This window comes from Crassostrea angulata, chromosome 2 (genome assembly GCF_025612915.1).
Source record: "Crassostrea angulata isolate pt1a10 chromosome 2, ASM2561291v2, whole genome shotgun sequence".
NCBI classification, from domain to species: domain Eukaryota; kingdom Metazoa; phylum Mollusca; class Bivalvia; order Ostreida; family Ostreidae; genus Magallana; species Magallana angulata.
The window spans coordinates 64,187,469-64,206,543 of record NC_069112.1 but is presented as its reverse complement, the minus strand read 5'-3'; the positions used below and the strand labels follow the sequence as shown (position 1 = coordinate 64,206,543).

The 19,075-nt window shown below is 36.2% G+C and overlaps 1 protein-coding gene and 1 pseudogene across 1 annotated transcript; both read right to left on the bottom strand.

The window, feature by feature from the left end:
- Positions 1-2,271: 2,271 nt before the first annotated feature.
- On the bottom strand, positions 2,272-10,001 carry LOC128174684 (uncharacterized protein K02A2.6-like). Its single transcript, XM_052840176.1, has 4 exons — positions 9,416-10,001; positions 8,085-8,329; positions 2,885-2,996; positions 2,272-2,717 (listed from the first exon to the last, which is right to left on the bottom strand). The coding sequence occupies exons 1-4, from the start codon at positions 9,999-10,001 to the stop codon at positions 2,272-2,274; spliced, it is 1,389 nt and encodes a 462-aa protein (XP_052696136.1).
- A 2,902-nt stretch (positions 10,002-12,903) lies between these two features.
- The window catches only part of LOC128174683 (uncharacterized), a 131,508-nt pseudogene continuing 125,336 nt past the window's right edge, over positions 12,904-19,075 (bottom strand).

Here is a 19,075-nt window from a genome sequence, read left to right as displayed (position 1 = left end):
ACACTGTTAACAGTTCACTCAAATACATTTTGGGGTTTGCTTCATTGTGTCCTTTAAAGGTACATACGTCCCGCTCAATTATATTTTTTAGTGTCTTTGTTCATACAATAAATCTAACGAGAATGATATGAAAAAACCAAACAACGTGTAACGTTTTACTGTGCTACTCAAAACACGACGAAAATTCCTCATAAACATTACCATTTTACACTACCTAGTTAATTCACGGCCATCTTCGAAAGATAAAATTTGCATACGTTTGTAATGCGCGCGCTTCTTTGTGAAGGAAAGAGAAAATATCGTCGGTAAGTTGTGCTGTTTATCATTCTATTCTCGTCATTATTTTTATTAACGTTGATTTACTTCATGATTGTGAAACTTAGGCATACATTTTTAAGAATATATAAAAATCCTAATATTAAGTTAATGTGATTGAATGAAAACAAAGTCAATCTCGATATGCATGTGGGATATGCACGCTTGTTTGTTCATAGTCTGTTCCAGGTTACTATCTCCGTTACCTTTTGACAAGTTTTAACGAAAATGTACATGTCAATGAAAAAAAGTGCAATTGATGTAATGGAAAATATGCAAGGTCTCTTATTGACGCTTCATCTATTTTTACTTGGAGAAATTGACATGAACGAAAACAAATTACAAAGATTTATAACTGGTAATGTTTACATCTTTTCTCCATTCGGAAATATTCATTGAATCCTTTTGCCTAAGAGTGCTTTGTGCCAAGTTTGGTTGAAATTGGCCCAGTGGTTCTTGAAAAGATGTTACAAATTTGAAAAGTGTACAGACGGACGACAGATAAAATGCAATGAAAAAAGCTTACTTGAGCTTTCAGTTCAGGAAAGCTAAATAAAGTAAATTTATATATTTTAGTTAGGTACAAATATCTTACTTAAATGGATCACACACTGATGTTGGCACTTGTATTTTAAATTGACGGGTTGCCACACTGTCCACTTAACTCCTATGTTATAAAATGTTCTTTTAAATCTTGTTAATTGCAAATACAACAAAATCATGAATAAATCGCTGAATCAAGTAATCAACTATAACTGTAAAATAAGATGAAAATTTTGAAATTTCCTCTTAAAATTCTCTGTATTCTCTACACATGATCTCTACAGCTATTCAATTCCGGACATAAATTCTCTTAATTTAAAAAAATGATAATGATTATTTTCAGTATTTCACAAATAATGTAATTTAAAAAAAAAGATGTAATATTTAATCACCCTAATGTATTAATGACATAAGCAGATCCAGCATAATCACGCTTCAGACTCTGCTGGGATTTCTGAGACATATGGTGTTCTTTGGGTATGACTCAGGGTTGATATAACTTTGTTTAGGAAAGCAGGTGTTGAACTGTTTCTACAGGCTGTTGCCACTTGATGGCTTTAATTTCCAGTGATAGAAACATTTTTTTTGCTTTGTACAGACTGGTCTTTTTTGAAGGATGGCAGTGACTCATTCCTATATATCATAACTGTGTAGAATTAGTTGTGTAACGTGTAATGTGGGTTCAAACCACGGATAATAATTTTCCCTAAACGTTTCCTACGTTTTTAAATGATTGGAGTAAAATCAACTCTTAAACACTTTTCATCAAATTAAATCAAACACGATGATTCTAACTGATTTATAACTAATTATTTTCCTTCAGCTATCCTTGTACAACACTTGGTCTGAAACCACTGTTTCAGACCACCGTTTCAGACCCTGTGCTGAACCTAGTCCGAACTTATTTATTTCTGAGCCTATGCTCCCGGACTATATGATATACCGTAATGTTTCAAATGGTCCACCCGCAGTATTTTGGGGTCCCGCAAATGAAACATAAAGCGTACCTACTATAATCGCTGTATCTCTGCTCTCTGAGGTCTTCTCTCCTCTGCGTCTATCAGCAGACTAACTACTATGCGCAGACGCGCTTCCTATTTATACCCTACGTCAATTCTGCTGACTCATCGCAGGGTCATCAAAACGTTTGAGACAGTTAACCACACCCAAGGAATAGTTTATGATTGAATATATTTGATTGACCCTGATTGCTCTATTTACATAATCAAAGGAATTTTCATTACATTACCCACGCCTCCGAAATATATGCGACCCTGCATATGAAGTAAAACCAAATACGAACTCTTTTTTTTTTTTTTTTTTTTATAATACATTTTCGATAAAGTTATTCAACAAAACAAAATGTTTTAGAAGCATGACAGGTTTCTGCCTGTTCATATCAATCAATGTCTTTCATTCCATGTACTCGAATTCTTCCTCTTCCACAATTTCTTCAACCTGCTTGTCATCCTTGGTGTAGGTTGAGACGACTTTGTGCAACTTCCGCTTCTTCAAAACTCTCTTTTGTCCATCACCAGACTGATTCTCCGTCTGTGTGCTCGACGACTTGTACGTCTTTCCGAAACTGAACTTCGGAACGGAAGATGTGCAGACCCCGCTGCTTTGGGTTGAAACCAATGGTGTTGACCTCTTTGGTGCAAACACTGGAGCTGGTTCTGTACGCTTTCGCACAACTCTACCCTTTTCCAAAGGACTACGGCTCTCTGGTTTCGCACTATGCTTCTCTTTCTCACTTTCACCCTTATCTTCATTTGACGCTACTTGAGACTGCTCTTTGATCCCCTCTGAATTTTCTTCACAGGACTCGACTCCCTCGTCACTGGATCTGTACTGGATACCTGTCCAAGCAAATCACCTGGGTCCTGTGTAAGCCACCCCTCATCGCCGCTGTCAACACCATTGTCATTCTGATTGACTGATTCTTTCCCATGGAATTTCTTCTCATGTCTGATCAAATATTCCTTCTTCTTGAATAATTTTCCACACGTTTTGCAAGGAAACTTGCCTCCCGTGCACCTCATCAAATGTTCAGGCCATTGGTTATCAACAACTTCTCCATCACACAATGGACAATGATTTCTAACTTTAGCTTTTGTTACTTTCAGGTTCGGCATTTTCTACAAAATATAAAAAAAAATAAACAGCTTTATTACTTAATAATAAAGTTTTACACAACTTAATAGGACTCATAGTCCTCTAACCACTTCGGACGGCCACATTTTCTTTTAGGCCTGGTAGACTCGACAAGTTCATCAACACTCTCTACAATCTTATCAGTTTCTTGCTCTCCTTCATCTGTTTCAGTATAACTGTCTAACAGCTCGGTAATTAATCCAGTATCCTCTCCTCTGAGAGTTTGATCCCTCTTTTTGCGTAAACGATCACAATGTATGATCTGCCTTTCTCATTTTCTTCCACAGTTAACAGCGTAGAGAACATCGGACCATTTTTCAAGGACTTCAAATGGCCCGCGCCAAAATGAAGTGAGTTTCGGAGAACAACCTATTTTCTTTTGTGGAAAATAAACAAAAACTTGGTCCCCTGGTTTGAACTTCTCCCAAGACATCTTCATGTCATGATAGTTTTTCTGTCTATTCATAGCAGCTTCTGTGTATTGACGAACAAAACTGTGAGTTCTCTCTATTCTCTCTCTAAGAGTCCAAGCCCATTCATTTGGACTCATTTCTTTTAGAGGCTCCGGCATCTCAAACTGCAAATCCAATGGCAAAGACGTTTATCTTCCTAGCATAAGCATGTTAGGTGTAAAACCTGTCGATTCATGCTCAGCTGACCTATATGCCATCATAATATAGGGACTAGAGCAAAGCTCGTTGCAAAGCAACGAGTGGGTCTTCCGGTAATGTCGAAAGTAAAGCTGTAAAAAGCAGGTTTCTTAAACCAACGTAAGAAACTAAGACGAACAAAATCGAATTATTCTTGGTACGAATTAACAAAATCCGAATGATTCCAAGTACGAATTAACAAAGCTTATCAATTTTAAGAACGACTTAGCAAATACAAATCCGAATGTGTAAAAGTACGATTCAACATTTATCGAATAATTTTAGGTACGAGTTAAGGTACTTCACTACACCGAGGCTTATACTTTTTAAGACACTACGTCACAAGATGGCGATTTAAATGTTTTGTTAAATTGTTTGTATCAATCGATTCAGATGTCTATCGTCATAGCTCAGTGGTTAAAGTATCAGGCTTGTGAACCGCAGGTCATGAGTTCGAATCCACCTGGGGCTTTTGTTCATGTTAACTGAATGAAATTTTTGAGAATATCATTTTTTATCTAAAATTGCAAATTTTTTCGCCTATTTGACATATATACTTATTATCCATCATGCATTCTATCATAATGAAGTAATTTTCTGTTGATTTGAGAAACTTTTTCAAGGTGTAGTGAGGTACCTTAATTTAAGTCTGAACATAAAACTATTTTCTTAACCAAGAATGTGGAATCAAAATGTCCGGAAAAATCAATTTTTAAACCCCTATATCTCTGTATTGCATCGTCCGATTTTAGAACGGATTTAAGTTTTGAATTATGAATAATACGCTCTTATTTTCTGTTATTATGATTAATAACAAATTATCGCAAAAAATAAGTTATTATGAAAAGTCTTCGTAGCCCCTTTGGCCCCTTATTTGAGGGGTCACTGCTTTTTTCTTGATATCAAATGAAAGGTCTTGTAAATATAAACATATTTTGTTCTACATGTATTCACGAATTGTTGACCGTACTAGAGATATCCGAACAATTGTGTTTTAGGGGCCGACCCTTAAACTCCTTACCAGGGCCACCAACATAAATGTTTTAGATACCCTATCGTTAAGAACATTATTTTAAGCATTTTTTGTTCTATAATGCTTATCAAAATATTTCTCCTTTTCTAGATATTAATGATTAAAGTTTTGGACATATGGCCCCTTGAAACCCCTAACTACGTATCATATGACAAATGTATGGTACCGTATAGATAAACAGATGTACAATGAACATTTTTGGTTCTATAATTGATAACAAATTATTTTTCAGTTAAGAGTTATTATAAAAAGAATTTACAGCCCTCTTGGCCCCTTATTTGAAGGACCAGCCCCTTTTTCTTGATATCAAATAAAAGGTCTTGTAAATATAAACGCATTTTGTTCAACAAATGTTCAGAAATTGTTGACCGTTCTAAAGTTTTTTGAACAAATGTGTTATAGGGGCCGACCCTTAAAATCCTTACTGGGACCACCAAACAAAATTTTTTTAGGGAGCATATTGTTAAGAACATTATTTTAAGCATTTTTTGTTCTATAATACTTATCAAAATATTTCTCTTTTTCTAGATATTTAAGATCAAAATTTCGGACTTTTGGCCCCTTAAAGCCCCTAATGACGTAACATATGACTTAGACATTGTAATGTTTAGATAAACAAATGTACAATGAACATTTTTGGTTCTATAATTGATAACAAATTATTTTTCAGTAAAGAGTTATTGCAAAAATACTTTAGAGCCCTTTTGGCCCCTAATTTGAGGGGCCAGCCCCTTTTTTCTGAAATCAAACGAAAGATCTAGTTAATCTAAACAACTTTTGCATTACATGTCTTAACAAAATATTTACACATTAAAAGCTAGGGCCGAAAATGTGCGAAAATTTCGTGAAAAAAATTGGTGCCAATTTTTGAGCTCGGGCGAGCTTCGCCGCCTTGCGCATTTTTCAAAATATAAAATAAATAGGATCATCTACAAACATTCATCTACTATCCCTAAAAGTTTCATATTTCTATCGCAATTAGTTTTTGAGAAGTTACGTGGACAAAATGGTCCTTAAAAATTTACTAAATCCTCAAAATCTCAAACCGGAAGTGACGTCATCAGCCAGAAATTTTATAATATCAAGTACGTTTGATGCTCAATACGTCCTGTAAATTTCATGCAAATCGGTTGAGTAGTTCACGAGAAATAACGTTCGAAAAAAGTCAGAAAAAAAATAAAAAATAAAATAATAACTAGAGCAAAGCTCGTTGCAAAGCAACGAGTGGGTCTTCCCGTAATGTCGAAAGTAAAGCTAAAAGTTCCTGTAAAAAGCAGGGTTCTTAAACAGACATAAGAAACTAAGACGAAAAAAAATGGAATTATTCTTGGTACGAATTAACAAAATCCGAATGATTCCAAGTACGAATTAACAAAGCTTATCGATTTCAAGAACGACTTAGCAAATACAAATCCGAATGTGTAAAAGTACCATTCAACAATTATCGAATAATTTTAGGTACCAGTTAATTTAACTCTGAACATAAAACTATTTTCTTAACCAAGAATGTGGAATCAAAATGTCCGGAAAAATTAATTTTTAAACCCCTATATCTCTGTATTGCATCGTCCGATTTAAGAACGGATTTCAGTTTTGAATTATGAATAATAAGCTCTTATTTTTTGTTATTATGAATAATAACAAATTATCGCAAAAAATAAGTTATTATGAAAAGTCTTCGTAGCCCCTGTGGCCCCTTATTTGAGGGGTCACTCCTTTTTTCTTGATATCAAATTAAAGGTCTTTTAAATATAAACATATTTTGTTCTACATGTATTCACGAATTGTTGACTGTTCTAGAGATATTCGACCAATTGTGCTTTAGGGGCCGACCCTTTAACTCCTTACCAGGGCCACCAACATAAATATTTTAGATACCATATCGTTAAGATCATTATTTTAAGCATATTTTGTTCTATAATGCTTTTTAAAATATTTCTCCTTGTCTAGATATCAATGATCAAAGTTTTGGACATATGGCCCCTTGAAACCCCTAATTACGTATCATATGACATATGTATGGTACCGTATAGATAAACATATGTACAATGAACATTTTTGGTTCTATAATTGATAACAAATTATTTTTCAGTTAAGAGTTATTATAAAAAGAATTTACAGCCCTCTTGGCCCCTTATTTGAGGGGCCAGTCCCTTTTTCTTGATATCAAATATAAGGTCTTGTAAATATAAACGCATTTTGTTCAACAAGTGTTCAGAAATTGTTGACCGTTCTAAAGATATCTGAACAAATGTGTTTTAGGGGCCGACCCTTAAAATCCTTACTGGGACCACCAACAACAACTTTTTAGGAGCATATTGTTAAGAACATTATTTTAAGCATTTTTTGTTCTATAATGCTTATCAAAATATTTCTCCTTTTCTAGATATTTAAGATAAAAATTTCGGACTTTTGGCCTCTTAAAGCCCCTAATTACGTAACATATGACTTAGACATGGTACTGTTTAGATAAACAGATGTACAATGAACATTTTTGGTTCTATAATTGATAACAAATTATTTTTCAGTAAAGAGTTATTGCAAAAATATTTTAGAGCCCTTTTGGCCCCTAATTTGAGGGGCCAGTCCCTTTTTTCTGAAATCAAACGAAAGATCTAGTTAATCTGAACAACTTTTGCATTACATATCTTAACAAAATATTTACACATTAAAAGCTAGGGCCGAAAATGTGCGAAAATTTCGTGAATAAAATTGGTGCCAATTTTCGAGCTCGGGCGAGCTTCGCCGCCTTGCGCATTTTTCAAAATATAAAATAAATAGGATCATCTACAAACATTCATCTACTATCCCTGAAAGTTTCATATTTCTATCGCAATTAGTTTTTGAGAAGTTACGTGGACAAAATGGTCCTTAAAAATTCACTAAATCCTCAAAATCTCAAACAGGAAGTGACGTCATCAGCCAGAAATTTTATAATATCAAGTACGTTTGATGCTCAATATGTCCTGTAAATTTCATGCAAATCAGTCGAGTAGTTCACGAGAAATAGCGTTCGAAAAAAGTCAGAAAAAAAATAAAAAATAAAATAATAATAAGGAAAAGAAACAATAGAATAACAAGAGGGTCTTCCGTCGGAAACGGAAGACCCTAATAAGGAAAAGAAACAATAGAATAACAAGAGGGTCTTCCGTCGGAAACGGAAGACCCTAAATATGTGTGTCCCAATCTCTTTGATTTTCCTGTACGTATGCGCTAAGCATACTTGTTAAGGTTCGGTTGAACCTTTCTACCATCCCATCAGACTGGGGATGGTAGGCAGTGGTTCTCGTTTTCTGAATGTTTAAAAGTTTACACACTTCCCTAAAAAGTTCACATTCAAATTGCCTGCCTTGGTCAGAATGTATTATTTTAGGTGTCCCAAGCCTTACAATAACTTCCTCTACAATCAATTTAGCCACGGTCTTAGCCTCTATGTTTGGCATAGGAAAAGCCTCCGTCCACTTGGTAAAGTAGTCTGAGACTACTAAAATATATCTGTTGCCATTTTCTGTAACTGGAAGTTCGCCGAGAATATCAGCTGCTATGCGCTCTAAAGGCATTCCTGATGGAACTATCTGCATCGGTGCTATCTTTTTCTTGTTTGGATTCTTCCGCTTCATACAAATATCACAGCCTGTGACATATTGTCTAACATCTTGTTGCAACCCAGGCCAGTAGAACCTTTGCCTAACTCTTGCCAACGTTTTATGCACTCCAAGATGTCCCGAGTTTCTTTCATCATGACATAGTCTCAAAATCGTTCTTCTGTCAGAAAGAGGAATAACTTGCTGGAGTATTTCGTCATTTGTCTCGAACACTGTCCATTGTCTACATACAATTCCATTTACTAGTTTCAGTCTCTTCCATTGACTCCATAGTGATTTCAGAAAATATCCTGCACTTCTTATATCTTCGAACGATGGTCTCTCATTTGCTTCTAGCCAAGACTTGACTAATGCTATGTCTTTATCTGCTTCTTGACTTTCTTGCACTGACGTGCTGGCTGTATACTTTTCTTCGAAGACTGATCTAAATTGCCCTTTGCTAATAAGGTTTTTGCCATTGCAGTTATCCTTTCCACATTGTCTACATGGCATTCGGCTCAAAGCATCTGCATTCGTGTGCATTTTCCCTGGTCTATGTTGAATTTCGAATTCATAAGAGGAAAGTGTTTCGATCCATCTAGCAAGTTGACCTTCAGAATCTCTCTTGTTCAATAACCAACGTAATGAACTATGGTCTGTTCTAATTAAGAATGGCTTTCCGTACAAATAATGTCTGAAATGTTTCACAAAATGGACGATGGCCAGAAGTTCCTTACGTGTGACACAATATTTTCGTTCTGCTTTGCTTAAACAGCGACTTGCATAGCAAATCACTTTCTCTTCCCCATCTTGTATTTGTGACAACACAGCGCCCATAGCCATGTCGCTGGCATCAGTGTCCAAAATAAATGGTTCTGTGAAGTCTGGGTGTGCTAGAATGGGTGCACTGATTAACCTATTTCGCAAAGTTTCAAGCGACTTTTGACAATCGCTAGACCAAATGAATTTTGTTCCCTTCTCTGTCAAAGCATGTAATGGTTTCGCCAAAACTGCAAAGTTTGGAACGAATTTACGATAATAGCTACAGAAACCAATGAAGGATCTTAGTTCTGTTACATTACAAGGTTGGGGCCATTTCTTAATAACTTCGGTCTTCTTTGGGTCTGTGGAAATACCATGTTCAGACACAACATGTCCTAGGTAATCAACACTTCGTGAAAATAGCGCGCACTTTTTCGCCTTCAGTTTTAGTCCAGCTGCTGCAAGTTTGTCGAAGACTCTCGACAAATTAGTCTTCATTTCATCAAATGTCTTTGCATATACAATGACATCATCTAAATAGATGAGACAAATGTCCCAGTGCAACCCTTGTAATGTTAACTCCATTAGCCTCTCGAACGTTGCTGGGGCGTTACACAGCCCGAAAGGCATGACATTGAATTGATATAGCCCATTTCGAGTGACGAATGCTGTCTTGGCTTTGTCTTTTGGCTCCATCTCAATCTGCCAATAGCCTGAGTGTAAATCGAGGGTTGAAAACCATTTACACCCTGCCAGTTGGTCCAGGGTCTCATCAATGCGTGGAATTGGATAGGCGTCTTTTTCAGTTATAGCATTCAAACGCCTATAGTCTACACAAAATCGTGTAGAACCATCCTTCTTTTTCACAAGCACCACTCTAGAAGCCCAAGGACTATTTGAGGGTTCTATTATCTTGTTTTCCAACATTTCCTTCACATGCTTTTCTACTTCTGTATTCATGTGTTCTGGGAGTCGTCTAGGAGCTTCCTTGATGGGTTTGTGATCACCGGTGTCAATGCTATGTTTAGCAAGTCCTGTTCATCCCATGTCTTTATCGGATTTTGTAAATAGATTAGCATACTTTATCAGGAGTGTTTTGACTGCACCTGCTTCTGTCTTGCTCATATTCTGGCTAGTCCTTCTATACAACTCCTCTAAATGCTCAGGCAGTTTCACAACTCCCATTGTAGCTTGGTAATTTTCCTCTATTATACGGTCTATGGGTGACAATTGCCCAACCGTTGTTCCAGTGTGGATGATTACATTGTTCTCAGACGGATTAAAGAGTCTTACTGGAACAGTAGAACTACCTTTTACTACTGTTCTTCTAACCAATCCTCTGCCAGAACTCAAAAACGTTTCTGCTGGTTCCACTACTCCAACATCTAAGTGCATCTCTTCGTTCTCTGGAACTACAACTTTTCCTTTTGTAACAATTTCCATTTTGGATGGTATGGATACAGTTTCAAGTGCTACAATTCTAAAGCATCAAATTCTCCCCTCAAACTCTAGTGAGTGAGTTTCATCTCCTAAGGTCAGTGTTCTGTCCTGCAAATTAATTATGCCCTTGTTAGCCTTCAAACAATCAAGGCCCAGAACAGCATCAACAGTCATGTCAGCAACCAGTGTTGTCTGATATAATATTTTGTTGCCAAACTTAAATTTGACAAGTGCTTTACCGTAAATTTGAAGAGGCGTACCAGACGCTGATAGAATACTTTGATTCGTTTCAGCTAATTCAATTTTGCACTTTTTATTCATCTCTTCAAACTTTTCCCGAGACACTAGTGTGACTGTAGCCCCTGTATCAACTAACGTCATGGCAGGAATATCATTTATGTTTCCTCTGACATACATTCCTGGTTCATTAGCATTTCTTTGAACACCAATGCTTCCTTGGTACCCACGTGTTGCAATTGGTTTTCTCATTCTATGCGTTGCCTTGTTGAAATGTCCGGAGCTGCAAGATTTCCTTTCACCAGGTTTGTCAACTCTTCGCTTGTTCAGTACTGGAAACTTCTGATCATTTTTTCTGTTTGACTGGTTAAGTCTGCAATTTCTCTTTATATGACCAGGTTTGCCGCAATTGTAACACTTCATAGGATTTACTGGCACATTGTCGGTTCTATGAGATCCCTTCTGTTCATGTTTCAAATCATTAATTTCTTTCTGCAATTTAACCAATATCTCCTGTATTGAACCGACAGTTTCCTCCAAACTTTCCCGCTTTGGTTCAGGCTTAATTTGATCCCCAACTTCTCTTAGAAATCCGGTTTCTTCATACTTTTTACGTTCTGCACCAACAAATGCATCAAGCTCTACTGCGTGTCTTATAGCATCGTTGAGGCCTGGATTGTTTTATCCTCAGACGCATGTCTGCGCTTGTAAGAGCATCAATGAAATACTCTTTGGCGAGAGTTTCACAAACATCCGCTGGGGCAGTAGGATAGGCCAGCCGTGTCAATCGTCTGACATCTTGTCCGAGCTGTGGTATCGTCTCACTAGCTTTTTGTCTTCTTTCTCTGAGCTGAGCTATATATAGTTCCGTTTGGTTGGCTGGGGAAAATCTCTCTTCTAGAGCTTTTGATAGTGCCCTGAAATTCATCTGAAATGTTTCAGCCAGGCTTCCAAGCACTCCTTGAGCCTGACCTCTAAGGGAAACAGCTAGATACATTCCCTTTTCAGCCTCGGTCCAATGGTTCAAACAAGCACACGCATTAAAATGTGATTTATAATCCACCCATGATGTTGAACCATCGTATGTTGCTGGTTTCAGCTTACCAGGCTTATCTGTATTCCCTTGCTCGTCATACGTGCGAGCCTGCGGCACATCCCTGTTTCTACGAGTTGTTATATTTCTTGGCATATTGTCTGGCGTATCTAAATACATCGACGATGTTTGCTTTTGAACCCTGTCTTCTCTATCGTAAAGTTCAAACGAATCTTCTGTCTGGGCATACATCTTAGTTTTAGGTCTTGCACCTTTGGAATCATAGTTTTCTTCCGTGGTATGTTCTACACCACGTCCAGACGCTCCAATTCCTGAATCTCTCACAGTCCCAGGCGTTGACTGTGCCCTGTATTCTTCAATCTTCATGCTTTCATTAGAAAGCTCCTTAATTCTCTCCTCAAGAAAACTGATTTCTTCATCTATCTTATCCATGATTTTTATTTCTTAACCCTGTATGAATATCTCTTAATAACTTGTTTCAAACATGAAAAGTAAATATGAACAAACAAAAATTCTATCTAAAACTACAATAGTTTGAAACTATAAACTTAAACTTAATCACAGTGAAAAGAAAATTAAGTTGGTTTGAATTATCCCACCGCTGCCACCAAAAATTTGTAACGTGTAATGTGGGTTCAAACCACGGATAATAATTTCCCTAAACGTTTCCTACGTTTTTAAATGATTGGAGTAAAATCAACTCTTAAACACTTTTCATCAAATTAAATCAAACACGATGATTCTAACTGATTTATAACTAATTATTTTCCTTCAGCTATCCTTGTACAACACTTGGTCTGAAACCACTGTTTCAGACCACCGTTTCAGACCCTGTGCTGAACCTAGTCCGAACTTATTTATTTTCTGAGCCTATGCTCCCGGAATATATGATATACCGTAATGTTTCAAATGGTCCACCCCCAGTATTTTGGGGTCCCGCAAATGAAACATAAAGCGTACCTACTATAATCGCTGTATCTCTGCTCTCTGAGGTCTTCTCTCCTCTGCGTCTATCAGCAGACTAACTACTATGCGCAGACGCGCTTCCTATTTATACCAAACGTCAATTCTGCTGACTCATCGCAGGGTCATCAAAACGTTTGAGACAGTTAACCACACCCAAGGAATAGCTTATGATTGAATATATTTGATTGACCCTGATTGCTCTATTTACATAATCAAAGGAATTTTCATTACATTATGAAACAAAGAACACAAACACATAAATATGCGCACAGTGTATAGCAATTGTTTGGGATTTAAGGCGTTTAAGAGCCCCCCCCCCCCCAACAACAACAACAACAACAACAAAATCGATATAATAAAATATTCACACGTGGATGCAATATTACGCAACTATTCAACCTACCTCGAATACAATGGTTTTTCTTACTGGAGAGCGTCACACACTGATCGTCTGAGGAGCACGCCAGGCATTCATCCTTTACATTGGCAGTCTACAAGACGGTCACGGGTGATTGTAAAAATACATTATATACGTAAATAAGCAAATACATGTACAAACTAGATTGCTATCCTGTCGTAACGGTTTGGTTTTTGTTTTTGTGTATCAAATAACAAAGTTTGCCTTCGAAAATCATTTTCAAAGTTTGTTTTAACCAATGTGATAAAGTTTTTGTAATATGTTCAATACTATATAATATAAAAGTAGTGCACATTTAAACAGTTGATACGATTTTTTTCAATTCTATCAAATTTACAATAATATTTTTTATTTACCCTTAAAATGAAATGCGTGAATTTCATCATTTACATGTACCTAAGGCTGCTTTGGTTCAGTGTGTGGAAAATATATACAAAAATTAAAAAAGTTTACAAAGACAGAGGGTCGGACGACGGACAAAAATGGTCAGAAAAGCTCATTTGAGCTTTATGCCTAAAAAGATAAAATTGGAACTTTTTTTTTAATAATAATGATGCTCCTCTTGAACCATGTAACACACCAAGAGTTGATAACATACAAAAAAATAAAGACCTTATTATTAGAAATGTATCACCTAAAACACAGTGTTATTGACAATTCATATCATTGATTTTTCTGACTTATAATTAGCCAGTCCAAAAAAACCCAGAAGGAATGAAATAAACTAGATAAAAGAATACCTGATCGAGTTCAATTCTAATGAAATCAGGATTGGGTTCCGTTTCGTCGATGACCGACACAAGTTCGCACATCAGTTCCTGTTTCCGGTAGTTGACTCCCCGACATAGCTTTGGTCTGTGTCTACATTCCCGGACACACTGCTGTTGTCCAATGATCTCCAACCTCCGGACAACGGGACCACGATACCTCTCACCCGGAACAACCGCAGATGTCACTCCCTTGTTCAATGATACAACACACAACAGTACTGTTGTAAATGTAACTTCGTTCAAATATTTACTAATCAGAAGGTAAACCATTCTGTGCTTGTTTCAATCTTGTGTATACTGTTAGTTTTCTTTGCTTTGCTTAAACAATTACACTTTGTAATATATACCAGCAGCGTATTACGATATTCTTTATAGCTGCAGAATTATAAATTAAAATGAATTTCTAACAATGAATTTTCCTTGAAAAGCTTTTAACGAAATCAATAATATATAATAAAAGATTCTCTTGAATAGCCGTCTTTAAACAATTAAAGTTTTAGATCAGGAAGTAGTCGACCAGAAATCCAGTTTAAAGAATGATTACGTCGTAAATAGAATGTGATATTTGTTCAGGTTACTTTGTTATTTATGATATTTCTAAATCATTTAAAATCAATATCCTTTATAGTTGTTTTTTTTAACTTCTGAATTCAAAATCTGTTGGAATTTCCGAAAGTTATAAGACATCGTTGCCATCTTCTGTATAATCAGTGTACCCTTCTTTTCATTCACTGTACAGAGGCACTGTACTCTACTAGACAGCAGAGTACCTACCCACTGACCAGCACTTTACCCCACTGTATGAGATTCTGACAAACATTGCATTGTTCTATTACCTACTGCATCTAGTATTTATATAATTAGTAAAAAGATAACTGAAGCTTTTATTCTTTCAAAGTGCATAGTTGATACCAAAACCTGGATTTTTTTAAATTTTGTTTGTTTGTTTTTTTTTTTGTTTTTTTTGCATTCTCCCTTATTGCTTACAAGAAAGAGAACAAGCTACTATTTTTTTTGGCGAAAAGCTACGCAAATTCTGAATTTTTTTTAATGTAAATTGAAGAAATTTGAACTACCACCTACCCAACTCTAAAGATCCGCGGATGTATTAAAAAATCAGAGTTCAATAAGCAATCGTGATAAAATGCCTTTTTAAAAAGGACAATTATTTATGTAAGTTTTAAAACTAAATGAGTCAAATCAGTAATTAAAATAAACCTTTTAAACAAAAGAAATTGATGATTGACTTCAATCCTATGAAGTAATATCTTTGTCATATTTTCGTTTAGTCGTTTTTTGGTTCAGAATCAAAGAACAACTAGTTGACAATATTCAACCTACATATTCATCGGCGAATAGACGTGACTTTTACCTCATGCAACTGTCATAAAAATCACAATTTGTTTTAATTTTCCAACGATGTCACATATTTCACCACGTTTTCTTGCAAGTTACTAAACATTCAAGAACAATGTTCGGAAAAATGGAAAACAAGTGAAAAAGCGGTCAATGTAACAGCAAACCGGGTTTTCTTTTATTTGAACTGTATCCATAATCCATGTCAACCATGAAGTGATAAACACTATCTACCGTATCCAGTGAAATAGAGTACCCTAAATGCAATCTTTTGCCAAAAAATGACTAATTTAAAAAGCTGGTATTTTTTACATAAACTATCAGACACAGACAATGGCGGGCGGAAGGGCAAAGGGTATCCTTATTGTACGGATAACTCGTTCTACAGTTGTCAAGATAGGAAGTCGTCCTTTTGCAGATCAATTGAGCATATATCAGAGGTGTGCATATTGCTATGATTTTGACTTCTGATGAAAAAAAAACAAGCTTTTGAATTACTCATTTTTTGGAAAATACTGCATATAGGGTATCTTCGTTGTACGGATACTTCATACAGTTTGAAAGACAGGAAGTTGTTCTTTTGCAGATTAGTTGTACATATATGTTTGTACATATGTCTAGGATGTTGTTTTATGATAATGTATGAAAAATACCAGCTTTTGAACTTAATCATTTTTTGGCAAAATATTGCATTTAGGGTACCCTCATTGTACGATTAACTCCTCCTACAGTTTTCAAGATAGGAAGTTGTTCTTTTGCAGATAAATTATACATATATCAGAGATGTGCATATTGCTAGGATTTTGATTTCTGATAATTCATGAAAAAATACAACAATTTACTTGATACGGTAGTAGTGTTTATCAATTCAGGGTCGACATGGAATATGGATACAGTCCACACAGAAGAAAACCCGGAGTGCTGTCACATTGACAAAATGCTTGAATATAAGTTAAACCATATATTATAACATTTGAACTTTGGTGAATTAAAACTGTTTTCTTTTATAAAATTGAACCCTCCACCCCATGTTGCTCCATCCTACTCCTAAATAAAAAATGATTTTGCTACCTGATGATACTTCACACAAGTAACAGCTTTTCTGGCCAGTCTTGATCTGTGTAGAAGATTTAAAAATAAAATTTCTCTTTATATTCCTATGTAAAAACCTTACCCCCAGGGACCATGATTTGAACAAACTTAAATCTACACCATCTGAGGATGCTTTCACGCAAGTAGCAGCTTATTTGGCCTTATGTTTTTTGAGATATAAATTTTGAAAGTTTAACTCTTATATACTCCGATGTAAAACTTGACCCCCTATTGTAGCCCCACCTAACCCCCAGGGATCATGATTTGAACAAACTGAAACCTGCACTATCTGAGGATGCTTCCACACAAAGAGCATTTCTGGCCAAATGGTTTTTGAGTGGAATATTTTTAAAGATTAACTCTATATACTCTTATGTAAAAATTCGACCCCCTATTGAGGCCCCACCTTATCCCCATGGACCACGATTTGTACAAACTTGAATTTACACTATCTCAGGATGCTTTCACGCAAGTAGCAGCTTATTTGGCCTTATGGTTTTTGAGATATAAATTTTGAAAGTTTAACTCTATTTACTCCGATGTAAAACTTGACCCCCTATTGTGGCCCCACCTAACCCCCAGGGACCATGGTTTGAACAAACTTGAACCTACACTATCTGAGGATGCTTCCACACAAGTATCAGCTTATCTGGTCAAATGGCTTTAGAGGAGAAGATTTTTAAAGATTAACTCTATAAAATTCAATGTAAAACTTTGATCCCCCATTGTGGCCCCACCTTACCCCTAGGGACCATGATTTGAAGAAACTTGAACCAACACTATCTGAGGATGCTTTCACACTAGCAGCTTATTTGGCCTTATGGTTTTTGAGATATAAATTTTGAAAGTTTAACTATATTTTCCGATGAGAAACCTGACCTCCTATTGTGCCCAGGGACCATGATTTGAACACACTTGAATCAACACTATCTGAGGATGCTTCCACACAAGTTTCAGCTTTTTCTGGCCAAATGATATTTGAGAAGAAAATTTTTAAAGATTAACTCTATGTATTTCAATGTAAAAATTCGACCCCCCACTGAGGCCCCACCTTACCCCCTGGGACATGATTTGAGCAAAGTTGAACCTACACTATCTAAGGATGCTTCCACACAAGTATCAGCTTTTCTGGTCAAAATATTTTTGAGAAGAAGATTTTTGAAAATTAACTCTATATATTCCTATGTAAAACTTCGACCCCCCCCCCCCCATTGTGGCCCCATCTTATCCCCAGGGACCATGATTCGAACAAACTTGAACCTGCACTATCTGAGGATGCTTCCACACAAATTTCAGCTTTCCTGGTCAAATGGTTTTTGAGAATTTTTTTTTTCAAAGATTAACTTTATATACTCCTATGTAAAGATTCGACCTCCCATTGAGGCCCCACCTTACCCCAAGGGACCATGATTTGAACAAACTTAAACCTACACTATCTGATGATGCTTCCACACAAGTATCAGCTTTTCTGGTCAAATGATTTTTGGGAAGAAGAGTTTTAAAGATTAACTCTACATACTTCTAAGTAAAACTTCGACCCTTATTGTGGCCCCATTTTACCCCTAGGGACCATGATTTGAACATAATTGAACCTACACTATCTGAGGATGCTTCCACACAAAGAGCTTTTCTGGCCAAATGGATTTTGAGAAGAATATTTTTACAGATTAACTCTATATACTTCTCTGTAAAACTTTGACCTCCCATTGTGGCCCCACCTTACCCCCAAGGAACCATGATTTGAACAAAGGTGAATTTACACTATCTGAGGATGCATCCACACAAGTATCAGATTTTCTGGCCAAATGGTTTTTGAAAGGAAGATTTTTTAAAAATATCACCAAATTTTCAATAAATCCTAATTATTTTACTTTACAATTGGGCGTAACCCTTTATTTTAACAAACTTGAATGCCCTTTACCCAATGATGCTTTGGGCGAAGTTTGGTTAAATTTGGCCAAGTGGTTCAGGAGAAGAAGTCGAAAATGTAAAAAGTTTACAGACAGACGGAGAGACAGACGGACATCGGACAAAAAGTGATCAGAAAAGTTCACTTGAGCTTTCAGCTCAGGTGAGCTAAAAACTGTCACGGTGGTATAAAATTCAGATTACCAGGCATCAGCCCTGAAAATTAAAAGAAAATCGCATGAGCCATCTCTGAAAAATCGCCTGCACAAAATGTGTAAGGAAAAAAAGAATAATAGTAATAATAGAATTGAAAAAGAAAGAATTGAAAAATAGAAGGGTCTTCCGCTGAAGACTGAAGACCCTAAAAACAGAATGGCAAATAAAACGGGTTTTTTCCGTCTAAATTGAATTTCATTTAGATTTCAACGATTTTGTATAAAGTTTTTGGCATTTACAGCAAAGAGAACTGTGTCGTGTCTATCATTATAGTTTGATTAAACAAAGTCGTTTCTCTGTAAGCCTACCCTATAATTCACTTTGAACACTTACCCACTCCTGCGTCTATCCCTTTGTTGAGTATTCTGACAGATGTGATGGTGTACACAGTCAGTAGATCCACCCTCCACCAGGGATTTGTGTCGTTTCCTCCTGTGTGTGTACACTGTTCTTAGAGAAGGTCTGTACCTCTGTTACCATCTGCTGCAAACTCGACTCCATAGGGTTGAAACGTTGAAGACTGTTAGGTAGGTTTACCCAATGCAAGTGCTAAGAGAACTGTAAACAATATTTGGTG

Excerpts from the sequence above, each read along its gene's own strand:
- LOC128174684 (XM_052840176.1), bottom strand. The coding sequence starts at position 10,001 with ATGAATACAGAAGTAGAAAAGCATGTGAAGGAAATGTTGGAAAACAAG. Across the intron at positions 2,997-8,084 it reads TGATTGTAGAGGAAGTTATT|AAAATGCCGAACCTGAAAGT; the intron begins GTAAGGCTTGGG and ends TATATTTTGTAG. Across the intron at positions 2,718-2,884 it reads TTTGATGAGGTGCACGGGAG|GTATCCAGTACAGATCCAGT; the intron begins GCAAGTTTCCTT and ends TTGCTTGGACAG.